The 14,930-nt window shown below is 39.4% G+C and overlaps 1 protein-coding gene across 2 annotated transcripts in view; it reads right to left on the reverse strand.

The window, feature by feature from the left end:
• SLC25A21 (solute carrier family 25 member 21) overlaps positions 1-14,930 on the reverse strand; it is a 511,294-nt gene that overhangs the window by 40,483 nt on the left and 455,881 nt on the right. For both annotated transcript variants that reach the window (XM_030813695.1, XM_030813699.1), the window contains exon 7: positions 1,048-1,212. In XM_030813695.1, coding sequence (XP_030669555.1) covers positions 1,048-1,212 — 165 coding nt within the window. The remainder of the gene's footprint in view (positions 1-1,047; positions 1,213-14,930) is intronic.

Below are 14,930 nucleotides of genomic sequence, written 5' to 3' on the forward strand. Positions count from 1 at the left end.
ATTGCTTGAACCCCGGAGGCGGAGGTTGCAGTGAACTGAGATTGCGCCACTGTACTCCAGCCTGGGTGACAAGAGTGAAACTCTGTCTCCAAGAAAAAAAAAGAAAAGAAAAGAAAAAAAAAAAGGAAACAGGGAAAAAAAAGAAGGGAAAAAAAAGAAAGAAAACAAAAAGAAAGAAACAGGGTCTTACTCTGTCGCCAGGCTGGAGTGCAGTGGCACAATCATAGCTCACTGCAGTCTTGAACTCCTGAGCTCAAGCGCTCCTCCCACCTCAGCCTCCTGAGTAGCTTCACTGTAAGTGCACACCATCACACCTGGTTAATTTTTTAATTTTTTGTAGAGAGAGGTCCCATTGTGTTGCCCAGGCTGGTTTCAAAACTCCTGGCATCAAGCAGTCCTCCTGCCTTTGCCTCTCAAAGTGCTGGAGTTACAGGCATGAGCCACTGCACCCAGCCTATAAACTCTCATTTCAAAATAATAATATTGAAGATGATGATAATAATTATCATCATTGTTATTTTGCCTCAAAAGCAAATGATTCTAGAAGAATTGATTGACTAACTACCCTAATTAACCTAGATTAAAAATTAATATCCAGGTGAAATTTAAATTTTAGGCCAACAATTTTTCCTTGTGAGTTCAAAAGTTTTTTAAAATACAAAGCTTTCAACTTTCTTGAGAAAGTTATGCTCCTGAGATAAAAATTAAGTAATAATATAGTTTCTAGAAATTCCTTTTAGTAATAAGGCAAAGCACTCAGGTGTAACAATAGCTTCTTCAAGAAGATAAATTTTGGTGTCAGACTTGGGTTCTGTCCTCAACTTTACTGTTTACTATGTGAGCCTGGGCAATTGCCTTGATCTCTCTAAGCCTCCACTTCTGGATTTGAAACAGGGATAACAGAACTCAATGCAGACGTAAGGATCAAATTAGATAATAGATGTAGGTGTCCAGCACAGTGACCAGGACAGGATAAACATTCTACGAATGGAACTATCATCACTGATAGGATTTTTCCTCCAGGATTTTAATTTATTAAATAGTTACCTTATTGACAGGAATCATGTTTTTGACATTGTGGTAGAAGCCAAAATAAACCATGTTGAAAACTCCATGTCGTCCCAAAGTTGCAGTTAATCCTTTGTTGAGGCCCTGGAGTCCCCAGCCTTCCTTCTTAATGATTTGTCTTGCATAACCCATAGTGGATGGTTGCTGCAGAAGAGAGAAGCAAAGCCAGAATGATCATCTTTGGGACTGTGGAATACAGTAAATTACCGTATTAACTTCCCTTCAAGCCAGTATTATTAGGGACTTTTCCCCCCCAGATATGAATAATCATGCCTAGATCTGTGTTTTTTAAAATAAGCAAACCCAAGAAGCAAACAAAATTGCACGCATAAAAACGGGCTTTATAGAAAAGATTGTTGGCAAAGAACAAACCATTTTGATAGGATTAGGGAAACTGATGTTATATAATAACTATCATCACTTTCAACATGTAAGTAATTAGATCCAATTCTGGATTATTCACACTAATGAAGGAGATTAACCATATAGATAGTTTGGTAATCCATAACCATACATTATCCAAAAGGAATTTATATTTGGCTCCTGAGTCCAGTGTATTTACTTTTCTAATTATGTTTTCCTAAAACTAATGTTACAGTCTTGATTCAATTGCTTCAATGGTTGAAGCTGGCACTATGTTATAAATCGGCCATAAATAAATAGCTGTTGATTGTGCACATCCTCAAGCAGATATGCAATCAGTGTGTGTATCACTGCTGTGATAAATTATACATAAATGGTGTTGGGAGTACTCGGTTACCACCTTGAAATTACTCCTTTGCAGTCCCCTGATTGATTACCCAAGGCTGAAATGTCCTGACTGCTAGAATCCAGGCTGGCTGAAGAGCTCACTGCTGTTTACCCTGAGATTTACAATTCATTACAATACAATTACAATTCACATGGGTTTTAAAAAAATGTATGAGTGGTTGTTTCTTTTTTGAAGGTACTGTACAAAAGATATCTCTCTCATATTTTCACTGAATAGTTAACAGGGGAAACTGTTCAGTGTTTTGTTTTTTTTTTTCCACCCATGAGGCACACACTGACATGACATTTGTTTGATATTTCGCTAAAGCAGGTTGTTAGAGTGGTTGTGGCAGCCTGGCACACTTTCAGACTAAAAGTATTTTCTTATCATGTGCAATGAAGGCTACATCAGCAAAATAGAATAGAACAAATCCCATCAAGGCTTTTCTTCCAGTCTGCATTTATAATACCTATGTAATTAATGTGAAACATTTAAATGAGCTTGTTTATATAGTAAATCCTATAGTTTTTGCTGATAAATGTTTTGAGACTCTAGCTACAATTCTACACTCGACTTCATCCATTAATTTAAGGGAACTAATTACAGTCAATTACAATAAGCTTAAGAAAACCCTTCTTTGTAATATGAAAAAACCATGTTAGAATACATCTTAAAACAATAAGACATATCATACAGGAAAACCAAAAAATTTTCTGAAGGTTAAAGTTTACTTTCTGTTTGACAACATGAGATTTTTTTGTGTTTCAGCACATTGACTTTCACCCCCAAATCATTATTTTTTGGTTTTCAAAAGAGATAGGACAAGCTGAGCAGAAACTCATTTTTGTCGGAAAGACCCTGGAAGTGCTGAGTAAACTGCCCAAGTACTGCTATCTTGCTTCAAGGAAGGCAGTCTAGGGGTGGGGGAAGGAGAGGACAGCTTTCCTGGGGGTGGGAGCAACAGGACAGAGGTGAGGCTGCCCGACTAACACAGGTTCTCCCTGCACCCAGCCTAAACCTTTTCTCCATCCTCACTCCTCTGAGGTCTTGAGGGCATGAGGGAGGAGGAGCTGCAAGGCCATCTAAGTTTTAGAGCAGCAGAGAAACCAATGGCCCTAAAATAAAGTGCAAATAACAATGGCTTTCCCTAAAAACATGGGTATAGAGATGTTTCTATTGTTTAAAAATCTTAGTTTGCTAAGTCATTAGAATTAGGATGACTAAACTAAGGATTAATTTGGATAGCATCTTTCTCATCATCTTGAAAAGAGAAGATTTCTTCTAGATCTTGGTGAGAGCTGACAGATATTCAAGTGGCATTTGCTAATTGTCTGTTTCCTGATTTTCACTGGCTTGGGTGCTGTGTGTGTATAAGCAAATGTAATGCATCATTTTAAACTCAAGTGCTTTGTTGAGTTCAAACTCTAGTTGTCAGTAATTAATTGGAGAGTAGCATAGTAACTGGAAATAGGAGCTCAGAGCTAGACAGTTCCAAGTTTGAGTCTCAGCAATACCACTTGCTACTTTGGCAAGTATTTTATCCTCTCCGATTAATTCTCACTTTATTAATTTCTACATAAGGATAATGATAGAATCTTCCTGAGGTCGGTGGCTTCTGCAGTGGCTCAAACCTGTAATCTCAGCATTTTGGGAGGCGGAGGCAGGAGGAGTGCTTGAGCCCAGGAGTTCAAGACCAGCCTGAGCAACATAGTAAGACCCCAGTCTCTATAAAAATTTAAAAAATTAGCCAGGCGCTGTGGCAAGCCTGTGATCCCAGTTACTCAGGAGGCTGACTCAGGAGGCTGATGCAGGAGGATCACTTGAGGCCTGGAAGGTGAGGCTGCAGTGAACTGTTATCCTGTCACTGCATAGTGACAGGCTCCAGCCTGGATGACAGAGTGAAAGCAAGACCCTATCTCAAAAAAAAAAGAAAAAAAAATCTTCCTCACAGGATTGTTGAGATTGTTGAAAGAAGTCAATGAACTTAGCCCATTGTAAGCAACTTAGTCCATTCTAAGCATTCACAATACATTTAGGTGTTAACGATAATGGCAATTATGCTGACAATCATAAAAATAGTTATAACAATAAAATGACAGGTGATTTCTTTGTTAGTTGAAGGCAGTGGCAACCAAAAGGTGGAATCTGATTTGAGGGAGAGAAAGCTGCTTTTTTTTCTTCGTTCCTTCTGGCTGTCTTTTCCTTTTCCCAGAGTCCCAGACCTTTGTGATAAAGTCCACCAGAAATGCATGCAGAATGCAAGATAACAGGTCTGCTTCCTCTGAGACCCAACCAAATTCAATGCTTGGGGTAGAGATCTTGTTCCAGGTGTAGTGCCTCACCCAGGAGCTTTCCTCTCTGGAGCAGTAAATCCTATAAATTGGCCTCTTCCTTATCCCTCAAAGTGAGTACCCTGGCTAAGATCTCTGCATATGGCAAGTCTGTGGGCTGTAGAAGTAAGGCCATATGGGAAGAAAGGCTGGCAATGGAAAAGCACATGAATTGGGCTTCCCCCTCTACAGGGCTTTCCAGCCTAGAGAACACATTCGTATTTGTGATCAGGTAGCTGGAACACAGGAAGTGCTCAACACCTTTAGCCATTATCATACGTGCTCAGTACTTTATGGTATCATTTAATCCTCTCAATAACTGTGTGAGATATGTCTTATCATGACCCCTATTTGGCAGATAAGGAAACTAAGACTTAGAAGTTAAGTGACTCACCCAAGATTACAGAGTAAGTGGTAACAACAGAGTTCCAACTGAGGTTCCTTGGACTCCAAATCTGTACTTTTACACTCTTGGTGGTTCTGCCATCCTAACATATCTGATTGCTTCTCTCAGCAACCTTGTAAGGTGGGCAGCTGGGATATCTCATTTTTCAGGTGAGGAAACCAAAGATTGTTAAGCAACATGCCTGAGATAAAATGCTGCTGATAAATGGCTTAAGCAGAATTCTGCATCTCATCCAATGTTGTTCTTTACACACTCATTCTTATTGTACATAGGTAATAAGAGTTTCAGAGTTTGACAATCCAACTGATACAAGTAACAGATGCATAATAGTACAAATATATTTTTCTGGCAAATGGAGGCCTTGGGATAAAGAAAACCAGAACTCAATTGCCTATAAAAATAAGAAGTAATAGTATGATAGTGTGTTTTCTTTCTTCATTCAGGGACATTGTTTCACACATATGTAAGCAAATATTTAATTAGAAAGGCAAAACATGACTTCCACTAGGATGCTTAAATAGGAAAATATAGAATCATTTTGACTAGATCTCTGTAAACACATGGAATTTTACTAAACTTATTTGATTATGGGGCTTCCATTTAAAAACAAAATGGTAACTGATTAGCATCATCAGCCAAATGATTCCAATACTATCTAACCCAGCAGGTCACCCACTAGCTCAGTTTCCTTTTATGATTTAGATTCACTCCAGTTTTCATATTTAGTTACCAATTGTGGGCCAAATTGCACTCTAACTTTCCTGGTTGTACCTTCATTGACTGCACCCAATCTGAAAAGCATGGAAGAATAAGTGGATTGGGATGAGACTTAACAAATATTTTTTGCTTTGATTTTTACATGAAGAGATATGCTGATAATTTTTATATTTACCTATGAGAGTATTCTATAATGGTTATGGAAAATGGAATCAAATTTCTGTTTAAAAAGTTATTAAAAGGTTTAATTAAAAAAGCAGATCCTTGGCTGGGCACAGTGGCTCATGCCTGTAATTCCAGCACTTTGGGAGGCCAAGGAGTGTGGCTCACGAGGTCAGGAGTGTGAGACCAGCAGGCCAATATGGTGAAACCCTGTCTCTACTAATAATACAAAAAGTAGCTGGGCATGGTGGCGCGGGCCTGTAGTCCCAGCTACTTGGGAGGCTTAGGCAGAAGAATCCCTTGAACCCGGGAGGTGGAGGTTGCATTGAGCAGAGATCGTGCCACTGCACTCCAGCCTGGGAGACAGAGTGAGACTCTGTCTCAAAAATAATAAATAAATGAATAAATAAATAAGCAGATCCTAAGTGAAATAAGCCAAACACTGAATGAAAAATATCATATGATCACTTATATGTAGAATCCAAAACAAAAAAGGTCAAATATACACGTAGATAGAATAAAACAGTGGTTACCAGGGGTGATGCGAGGAGTGGGGAGAGGTGGGGAGATGCAGGTGCAAGGGTGCAAAGCGTCAGCAGGATGAACAAGCCTAGAGATCTAATGTCCAACATGAGGACTAGAGTTAATAAAATTGTGTTGTACTGTTTTAGAGATTTTTGTTAAATAAGTAAATTTTAGCTGCTCTTGCCACACACAAAAATAGTCACTATGTGAGATGATACATATGTTAATCTGCTTTTCTATAGTAACCATTTTACTATCTATCTGTATCCTGTGACATCATGTTGTAAACCTCAAATATATCTAACAAAATATATTTTAAAATACAAAAAATGTTAAAAAGAGAGAGAGAAGATCCTTGGGGTAAATGAAGCTCACAGGCACCACTCTGGGGCACTGAATCCTTACTTTCTGAGAGCGCAGTACTACCAACGAATCACTGAGATGACCTGTGGCAGCCCGAACTATTTTTTCTGGAGTTCTTCCATCTGACTACTGACCATACCTGGCTCTGATTAGCTCATGAGATCACAGGCAGGATTTTAGGCAGCAGGCATTGTTCCCTGGGTAAATACCAGTCAGAGTACGGCCAGTGGGTACAGGCTTGGGTGTGTCAGTGGATTTCCTCCATCTCTAAGGCCAAAGAAGAGTTCTAGGCACAGCATGTCAAAAGAAAGCACGCTCCACATGCATTCCTATGGAAAGGTGAACGGGTTGCATTTGAAAGCCAATGGAATACGGGTGTTGCACCGGATTTCATCACATGGCTGGAGAGCAAACCGGATGAGACTACACAATGGACTGAGTGTCCATATCTGGGCCTTCAGAAAAACACTGCTTTGTTTAAAAAGAGGGGACCCAGTTGCTCCACCAAGGTAGGAAAATATGCTTGTTCTTCAGGAAATGAAGATCATCCATACTTTTCATTACTCAAATGAGGTCTTGAAGCATTTTCATATATTTGAAAAATTTAAAAATCAAAGAAAAACCTTCCTTTTATTTGAGAACAAAATGTAAGTGAAAGGAGAAGAATCAGGCTTAAAAAGTCCACATTTATAGTTCTTTTAGCTTAGATACTTCACAAATTCATCATTACAGTTTGTTTTAATAGGGCATGATTATGAACAAAAAAGATACCCAGATATAATTAGAGTCTATCCAGAGTGTATGTTGGATGAACAGGTCTATTTGCAAACAACCGGTGAGTGGAGAAGAATTTGCTATCAAAAACCCCTCCCAGATACCGAACCTCAAAGCTATGTCAATATCAAATTGCTATTCAATAGCCAGCCCTGGAGGAGCACGGACCCTGCAGGTGATGAGACGCTGATGCTGTGCCTTGCCCCTGCACCAATGGCAGAGCTGGGAGGAAGGAAGGTGACAGTGCTGTGGCCACATGGGTTATGACTCAGGAAAGACTGGCAACAAAGAGGAGGCGTTGCTTCTTCATGGTCTCATAAACACTTTCTTTTGCTTTTCCCTTGAGCTTCTTAATTATCCAGATTTCTTTATCCCAATGAAAACAGTGTGGTTGACTAGAAAGAGACATCTATGTTAATGTTCAGTTTCTTAGGGCTAACTTTTTGGGCTTTATTTTCTCTACCCTATAAAATGTGGATAAAGCCACCAACCTTATAAAGAGAGGATTTGAAATATCAACTGAGTGTGAGCATCAGGAAAAATGGAAGGGTTCACAGTGGCAACCAGTGGGATAGGGTTAGAGGGAGATGTTGGCAAAAATCAACTAATTTTTCTTTATATAGCTCCGTCTTACTTGATTTGTTAAAAAAGTATTATGTTAATAATTTACAAAATTATATAAATATTTTTAAAAATCAAATAAAGGGAAAAACTCACGTAAGGCAACTTGCAGAATGTCTGATATATAGTAGATATTCTGTAAATGGTAGCTATTATCATTACTTCAAAGTCTTGATTCTGAAAACAAAAATCTAGGGTTCCTGGCACAGTTGAATGGAAGACAAGTCTATTTTCTGTAAATGATAATAGAGAGACCACTTGGCTGCTGCTTTAGATATTATTGAAAGATAACTATAGGAATGGATTCATATGCATAATTTTCTTTTCTGCCCACAGGAATCATAGACTGGAAAGAAATAATTTCTGTGCTGAGCTGTTGCCAGGCAGTGTTTTACACAGTAATGCAGGAAAAATTTGAACTTAACCCAGTACATCATCATGAATGTTGACATGCCCTTGAAGCTGGCTTCTCCCGCTATCTGTAAACAGAGCCACACGCTCACTCTCTGTACAACTCAACTTCTCTCTCTCCCAAAAGAGATGATCACAAAGTACAGCCCTTCAATTTACTGTATCAACATAAAGTTGACTCTATGTCATATAATAAGTTTAAACATTTGTTGATTTTCTATGGAGAACATACTAAGCTTTGTGATATCATACATGATGTAATTGGTCTCTGTTAGATTGTTAAATTCCCAGGATAAAGTGTGTAGAACTATGTTTATTGGTGTTATCCCAAACTAGAACCAAACTCTGAGCTAATTTTTTAAAAAATCCCTATCTTTAAAGATTTTCCCATCAGTTATACATTTGCTATCTGTTCGTTGATCCTTAAAATTATAATCAGAGCAAGATAGAACACTAATTATTTCTTTTTTGGGCTGAACATCTTTAAAAACTAAATGGAGGTAAAACAGGCTTTTACAATTTCCTATAAGTTTAGGTTCATATTTGGGGTGAGAATGATTATGTTCATATGTAATGTAGATAAAAAATGACAGAGTAGAAGGAAAACCTGTGCCCCGGCCACACGTCAGAGGCAAATCCTATAGACCTCAAGGGAAGGAAAACATAACCCTTTAGCCAAGTAATAACTTTGAAGTAGATTTCAAAGTGGAGAGGAAAACTGGGAAACAATTCATACAAGATTTTGCTTCTGGGGAGAATTTCACATTTTCCAGGCTAGCAGAGAGCATGCCAGCCAAACACCACTTGCCTTAGCACAACTGATAGGGGACTTCTAGTTCTTTTTTTTGTTTGTTTGTTTTTATTTTTATTTTTATTATTATACTTTAGGTTTTAGGGTACATGTGCACAATGTGCAGGTTTGTTACATATGTATCCATGTGCCATGTTGGTGTGCTGCACCCATTAACTCGTCATTTAGCATTAGGTGTATCTCCTAATGCTGTCCCTCCCCCCTCCCCCAACCCCACAACAGTCCCCGGAGTGTGATGTTCCCCTTCCTGTGTCCATGAGTTCTCATTGTTCAATTCCCACCTATGAGTGAGAACATGCGGTGTTTGGTTTTTTGTCCTTGCGATAGTTTACTGAGAATGATGTTTTCCAATTTCATCCATGTCCCTACAAAGGACATGAATTCATCATTTTTTATGGCTGCATAGTATTCCATGGTGTATATGTGCCACATTTTCTTAATCCAGTCTATTGTTGTTGGACATTTGGGTTGGTTCCAACTCTTTGCTATTGTGAATAGTGCCGCAATAAACATACGTGTGCATGTGTCTTTATAGCAGCATGATTTATAGTCCTTTGGGTATATACCCAGTAATGGGAAGGCTGGGTCAAATGGTATTTCTAGTTCTAGATCCCTGAGGAATCGCCACACTGACTTCCACAATGGTTGAACTAGTTTACAGTCCCACCAACAGTGTAAAAGTGTTCCTATTTCTCCACATCCTCTCCAGCACCTGTTGTTTCCTGACTTTTTAATGATGGCCATTCTAACTGGTGTGAGATGGTATCTCACTGTGGTTTTGATTTGCATTTCTCGGATGGCCAGTGATGATGAGCATTTCTTCATGTGTTTTTTGGCTGCCTAAATGTCTTCTTTTGAGAAGTGTCTGTTCATGTCCTTTGCCCACTTTTTGATGGGGTTGTTTGCTTTTTTCTTGTAAATTTGTTTGAGTTCATTGTAGATTCTGGATATTAGCCCTTTGTCAGGTGAGTAGGTTGCAAAAATTTTCTCCCATTCTGTAGGTTGCCTGTTCACTCTGATGGTAGTTTCTTTTGCTGTGCAGAAGCTCTTTAGTTTAATTAGATCCCATTTGTCTATTTTGGCTTTTCTTGCCATTGCTTTTGGTGTTTTAGACATGAAGTCCTTGCCCACGCCTATGTCCTGAATGGTATTGCCTAGGCTTTCTTGTAGGATTTTAATGGTTTTAGGTCTAACATTTAAGTCTTTAATCCATCTTGAATTAATTTTTGTATAAGGTGTAAGGAAGGGATCCAGTTTCAGCTTTCTACATATGGCTAGCCAGTTTTCCCAGCACCATTTATTAAATAGGGAATCCTTTCCCCATTGCTTGTTTTTGTCAGGTTTGTCAAAGATCAGATAGTTGTAGATATGCGGCATCATTTCTGAGGGCTCTGTTCTGTTCCATTGATCTATGTCTCTGTTGTGGTACCAGTACCATGCTGTTTTGGTTACTGTAGCCTTGTAGTATAGTTTGAAGTCAGGTAGCGTGATGCCTCCAGCTTTGTTCTTTTGGCTCAGGATTGACTTGGCGATGTGGGCTCTTTTTTGGTTCCATATGAACTTTAAAGTAGTTTTCTCCAATTCTTTGAAGAAAGTCATTGGTAGCTTGATGGGGAGGGCATTGAATCTATAAATTACCTTGGGCAGTATGGCCATTTTCAAGATATTGATTCTTCCAACCCATGAGCATGGAATGTTCTTCCATTTGTTTGTATCCTCTTTTATTTCATTGAGCAGTGGTTTGTAGTTCTCCTTGAAGAGGTCCTTCACATCCCTTGTAAGTTGGATTCCTAGGTATTTTATTCTCTTTGAAGCAATTGTGAATGGGAGTTCACTCATGATTTGGCTCTCTGTTTGTCTGTGATTGGTGTACATGAATGCTTGTGATTTTTGTACATTGATTTTGTATCCTGAGACTTTGCTGAAGTTGCTAATCAGCTTAAGGAGATTTTGGGCTGAGACAATGGGGTTTTCTAGATATACAATCATGTCATCTGCAAATAGGGGCAATTTGACTTCCTCTTTTCCTAATTGAATACCCTTTATTTCCTTCTCCTGCCTGATTGCCCTGGTCAGAACTTCCAGCACTATGTTGAATAGGAGTGGTGAGAGAGGGCATCCCTGTCTTGTGCCAGTTTTCAGAGGGAATGCTTCCAGTTTTTGCCCATTCAGTATGATATTGGCTGTGGGTTTGTCATAGATAGCTGTTATTATTTTGAGATACATCCCATCAATACCTAATTTATTGAGAGTTTTTAGCATGAAGGGTTGTTGAATTTTGTCAAAGGCCTTTTCTGCATCTATTGAGATAATCATGTGGTTTTTGTCTTTGGTTCTGTTTATATGCTGGATTACATTTATTGATTTGCGTATGTTGAACCAGCCTTGCATCCCAGGGATGAAGCCCACTTGATTATGGTGGATAAGCTTTTTGATGTGCTGCTGGATTCGGTTTGCCAGTATTTTATTGAGGATTTTTGCATCAATGTTCATCAAGGATATTGGTCTGAAATTCTCTTTTGTGGTTATGTTTCTGCCAGGCTTTGGTATCAGGACGATGCTGGCTTCATCTAGTTCTTATAAACATACAGATAAAAACCAATGCACCCAGTTTGGGGAGGTCCTGTAAGGAGGGCAAGCTACAAAGTCACATTGGCAAGACTGGGGGTGCAAACCATCTCCAACAGGGAAATCCTTTGGCAAGCTTAGTCCCAAGCCAAAGAGACAACAGATCAGAACAACTCTTTGCCTGGGTTTAGTTTGAAGGATGGGGGGAAATTTGGGTCTATCCCAATTTTATCCACACATGTTTTTACACCCAGTGAACCAAACCAGAGCACGACAAAGCTATGATTACTTTGCTCCCCACAGAAGGTCAAGCATATTTAAATTACAGACTGGTTTTCTTTATTCACCGTGAAGTTTAAGATACTGGCCAAGACTCTGGTATTAGAATTGGAGGAAGTGTGGCAAGGATTATAGTCTTTGACTAATACGGTGGTAATTTAAGAAGTGTAGGCAAGACAAGCACACCTATTAAAATATTTTATACATAAGTAAGTCGGAAGTATATGAGGGCAGTGTCAGGAACTAAATTCACCACATTTTAAATTCACATTTTTTAAAAACAGTTTATGGCTAAACTGGGTGGGAGGCATATTTCGTGGGTAACATACTTCTGACTGGGTAGAGGATCAGAGAGGAGAGCCCAGGGCAGCTGGAGCGTGCACAGTACCTGTCATTCTTGATGGGAACTCCACTTGCAGCTCCAGGACTCCAGTTCCTATTATTTGGCTGCCATGAACGTAACAAAAGGAACTTCAGCTCTATGCCAGCGCTGCACTTGGATCCCGGCTACAGGGGCCCTTGCTCTGGACCCTGTGCTTCAGAGGGCACCATTCTGGCCCTCTGCCAGCCAGGCCCACCCCACATGGCCAAAGGGACATCCACCCACAGCCCACACCTTCTTCTAGACCATGCTCTCTGCAACTGGAACTGTAGCAGTTCCTTTGTTCCATCGCTATCTCTCCCCTTACCCAGAAGACTTTCGGTATTATATTAAGTATCATATTGGCTACTGTTGTCCTCGGCTGTCCTCTGCTGCAGTGCCCCTCTCAGCTGCAGCAACTTCTTGCTGGAAGTTGTCTGGAAATTTCATGTCTAAAAGACCCCACGGACTCACTCAGCACTTTAGGCTGAAGAAATAGGAAAATCCAAAATATGCTGTGTAGGACACCATGGTGGTTTATGTCCAAGACATTAGGGTAGACAGGTTGAACAGCAGACATGTTGCCTGAGAAATTCTCCCAATTGGCAGGACAAGAGCTACTTATCTGTAAAATAAGCATCTACGGGGTACCTGCTCTGCTTTTCTTAAAGATGTTGTCAAGCCAGTTGGCCATTCTGCATGTGGCCCATCCATTTGGTGTTCCACCACAACTAGGAGCTGACTGAAAAGGCTGAAAATGAGCTTAGTTCATAACCTTCCATGTGAAGTGATTAAGAAGGCTTAATCGAGAATTCATGTTAACTTTATACAGCTATTCCAGAGGAAGAAATCTCTTGATTGTGGTAGAATTCATCCCAAAGTGGCCTCAAATGATTTTAGTTTCATCTCTAACTTTTGCTGCCAAGTGCTAGTTATTTACAGTAAACAGATATCCAGCTACTGCTATTTATGATAATGGGCCCTTATCTGAGTTTAAAGACCTTATCAACAGGCACTGTAAGCAGGCTGCCAGTCCATAAGCCTTGATAAGGAATTCAGGCTGAACGGATGGCAGTAGCATCTGATAATGACCTAAGGCACACTGAGGGAGAAGACCCTTGCTCAGTGAGCTGTGTTGGTGCTCACAACTGGAGTCAGCTGTGACTGCTCAATATTTATTGGGACAATATCTCAAAATAAATCTGTCTCTACTTAAACTTATGGATTTGTAAGATCACCTTGCATCTAGAAATAGTTACCATAGGTTGAATGCCTACCATTTGCCAGGCTCTGTGTTAAGACCTTTGCATATATTAACACATTAAAATTCTCCTAACAATCATGTTGTAATAATAATGACTAACATTTACTGAACCATCACTGCATGCCAGGCCATACTGACAGCTTTATATAGTCTCATTTAACACTCATTTGACTGTTTGACATGACTATTACTATTATTTTTTCCTAACAAATGAGGAAACTGGGCTAGGGTCAGGGTAGGAAATGTGAGGCTGTCACATAGTCAATAACTGAGATCTCCCTCCAGGTCTTGTGCTTCCAACCACTACACAGATGGCTTGCTGTAAGGAGATGGACTGATCACTACCGTTGTACCAATGAGGGAACTGCAGGTACACTATTCAAGGCCACACTGTTGGATAATGGTAAAAAGTGTAATGAGAACTTCAGTGTGTCTCTCCCCACAAGATTACTCTTCCTGTTCTACACAGCTCTGATTGTATATGCTCTTCAGTAATTGGCAAACAAAGTTTAAACTCTGTTAGAAATTACAGAGTAGGAAAAAATATGGGTTCTGCTCCTATAAATGAAATCATGGCACCTAAATTATGCAAGGCTGAGCTCCAAGATGGGCCAGCAAGTCATTCCCACCTAATCAGCTGAGAAGGTCTTCCCTGAAGGCAGGGCTTGATCTTGGCAGGCCATTAGAAGCATTTCTTTTGGATAACATACTTTTCTTTAAACTGTTCTATATTTTCTAAATTTTCTACGATGAGCATGCATTACTTTTGAAAGTAAATGTTCACAGACAAAACATAAATGCATTCTCATGTTACAACATTCAACATCACAAAGCCCTTCTCTTAAACTCTCACCTTCTCCTCCTCTATTCCAATCTCCTCTCCAGAGGTATGAATTTTAGTATGAATTCCTGTAGACCTGAACTACCCTATATGAAAGTTACTACCCACATGTTGGAAGTTACTACCCACGTGGCCATTGAGCACCTGAAATGTCCTAGTTGAGATGTGCTGTTAGCATAAAATATACACCAGATTTTAAAATTTAGTATAAAAGAAGAATGCAAATATCTCATATAATTTTTATATCAATTACACATTGAAATGAGAAATTATAGAGACAGTAAAAAGATCAGTGGTTGCCAGGGATTAAGTGGGGTGGGGAGGTATGAATAGGCAGAACACAGAGGATTTTCAGGGCAGTGAAATTACTCTGTATGATACTATAATGGTGAATATATGTCATTATACATTTGTTCAAACTCATAGAAGGTACAGCACCAAGAGTGAGCCCTAATGTAAACTACGGACTTGGGTGATAATGACATGTTAATGTAGGTTCATCAATTAAAACAAATGGACTGCTCTCATGGGGGATGTTGATATGGGGAAGATGATGCATGTGTGAGGGCATGGGGTTCATAGGAAGTCTCTACCTCTTGCTCAGTTTTGCTGTGCACCTAAAATTGCTCTAAAAATAGGCAAGAAAAATGAATATACTGGGTTAAATAAAATATATTA

The sequence above is a fragment of the Nomascus leucogenys genome, chromosome 1a (assembly GCF_006542625.1).
Source record: "Nomascus leucogenys isolate Asia chromosome 1a, Asia_NLE_v1, whole genome shotgun sequence".
In the NCBI taxonomy this organism is placed as follows: Eukaryota; Metazoa; Chordata; class Mammalia; order Primates; family Hylobatidae; genus Nomascus; species Nomascus leucogenys.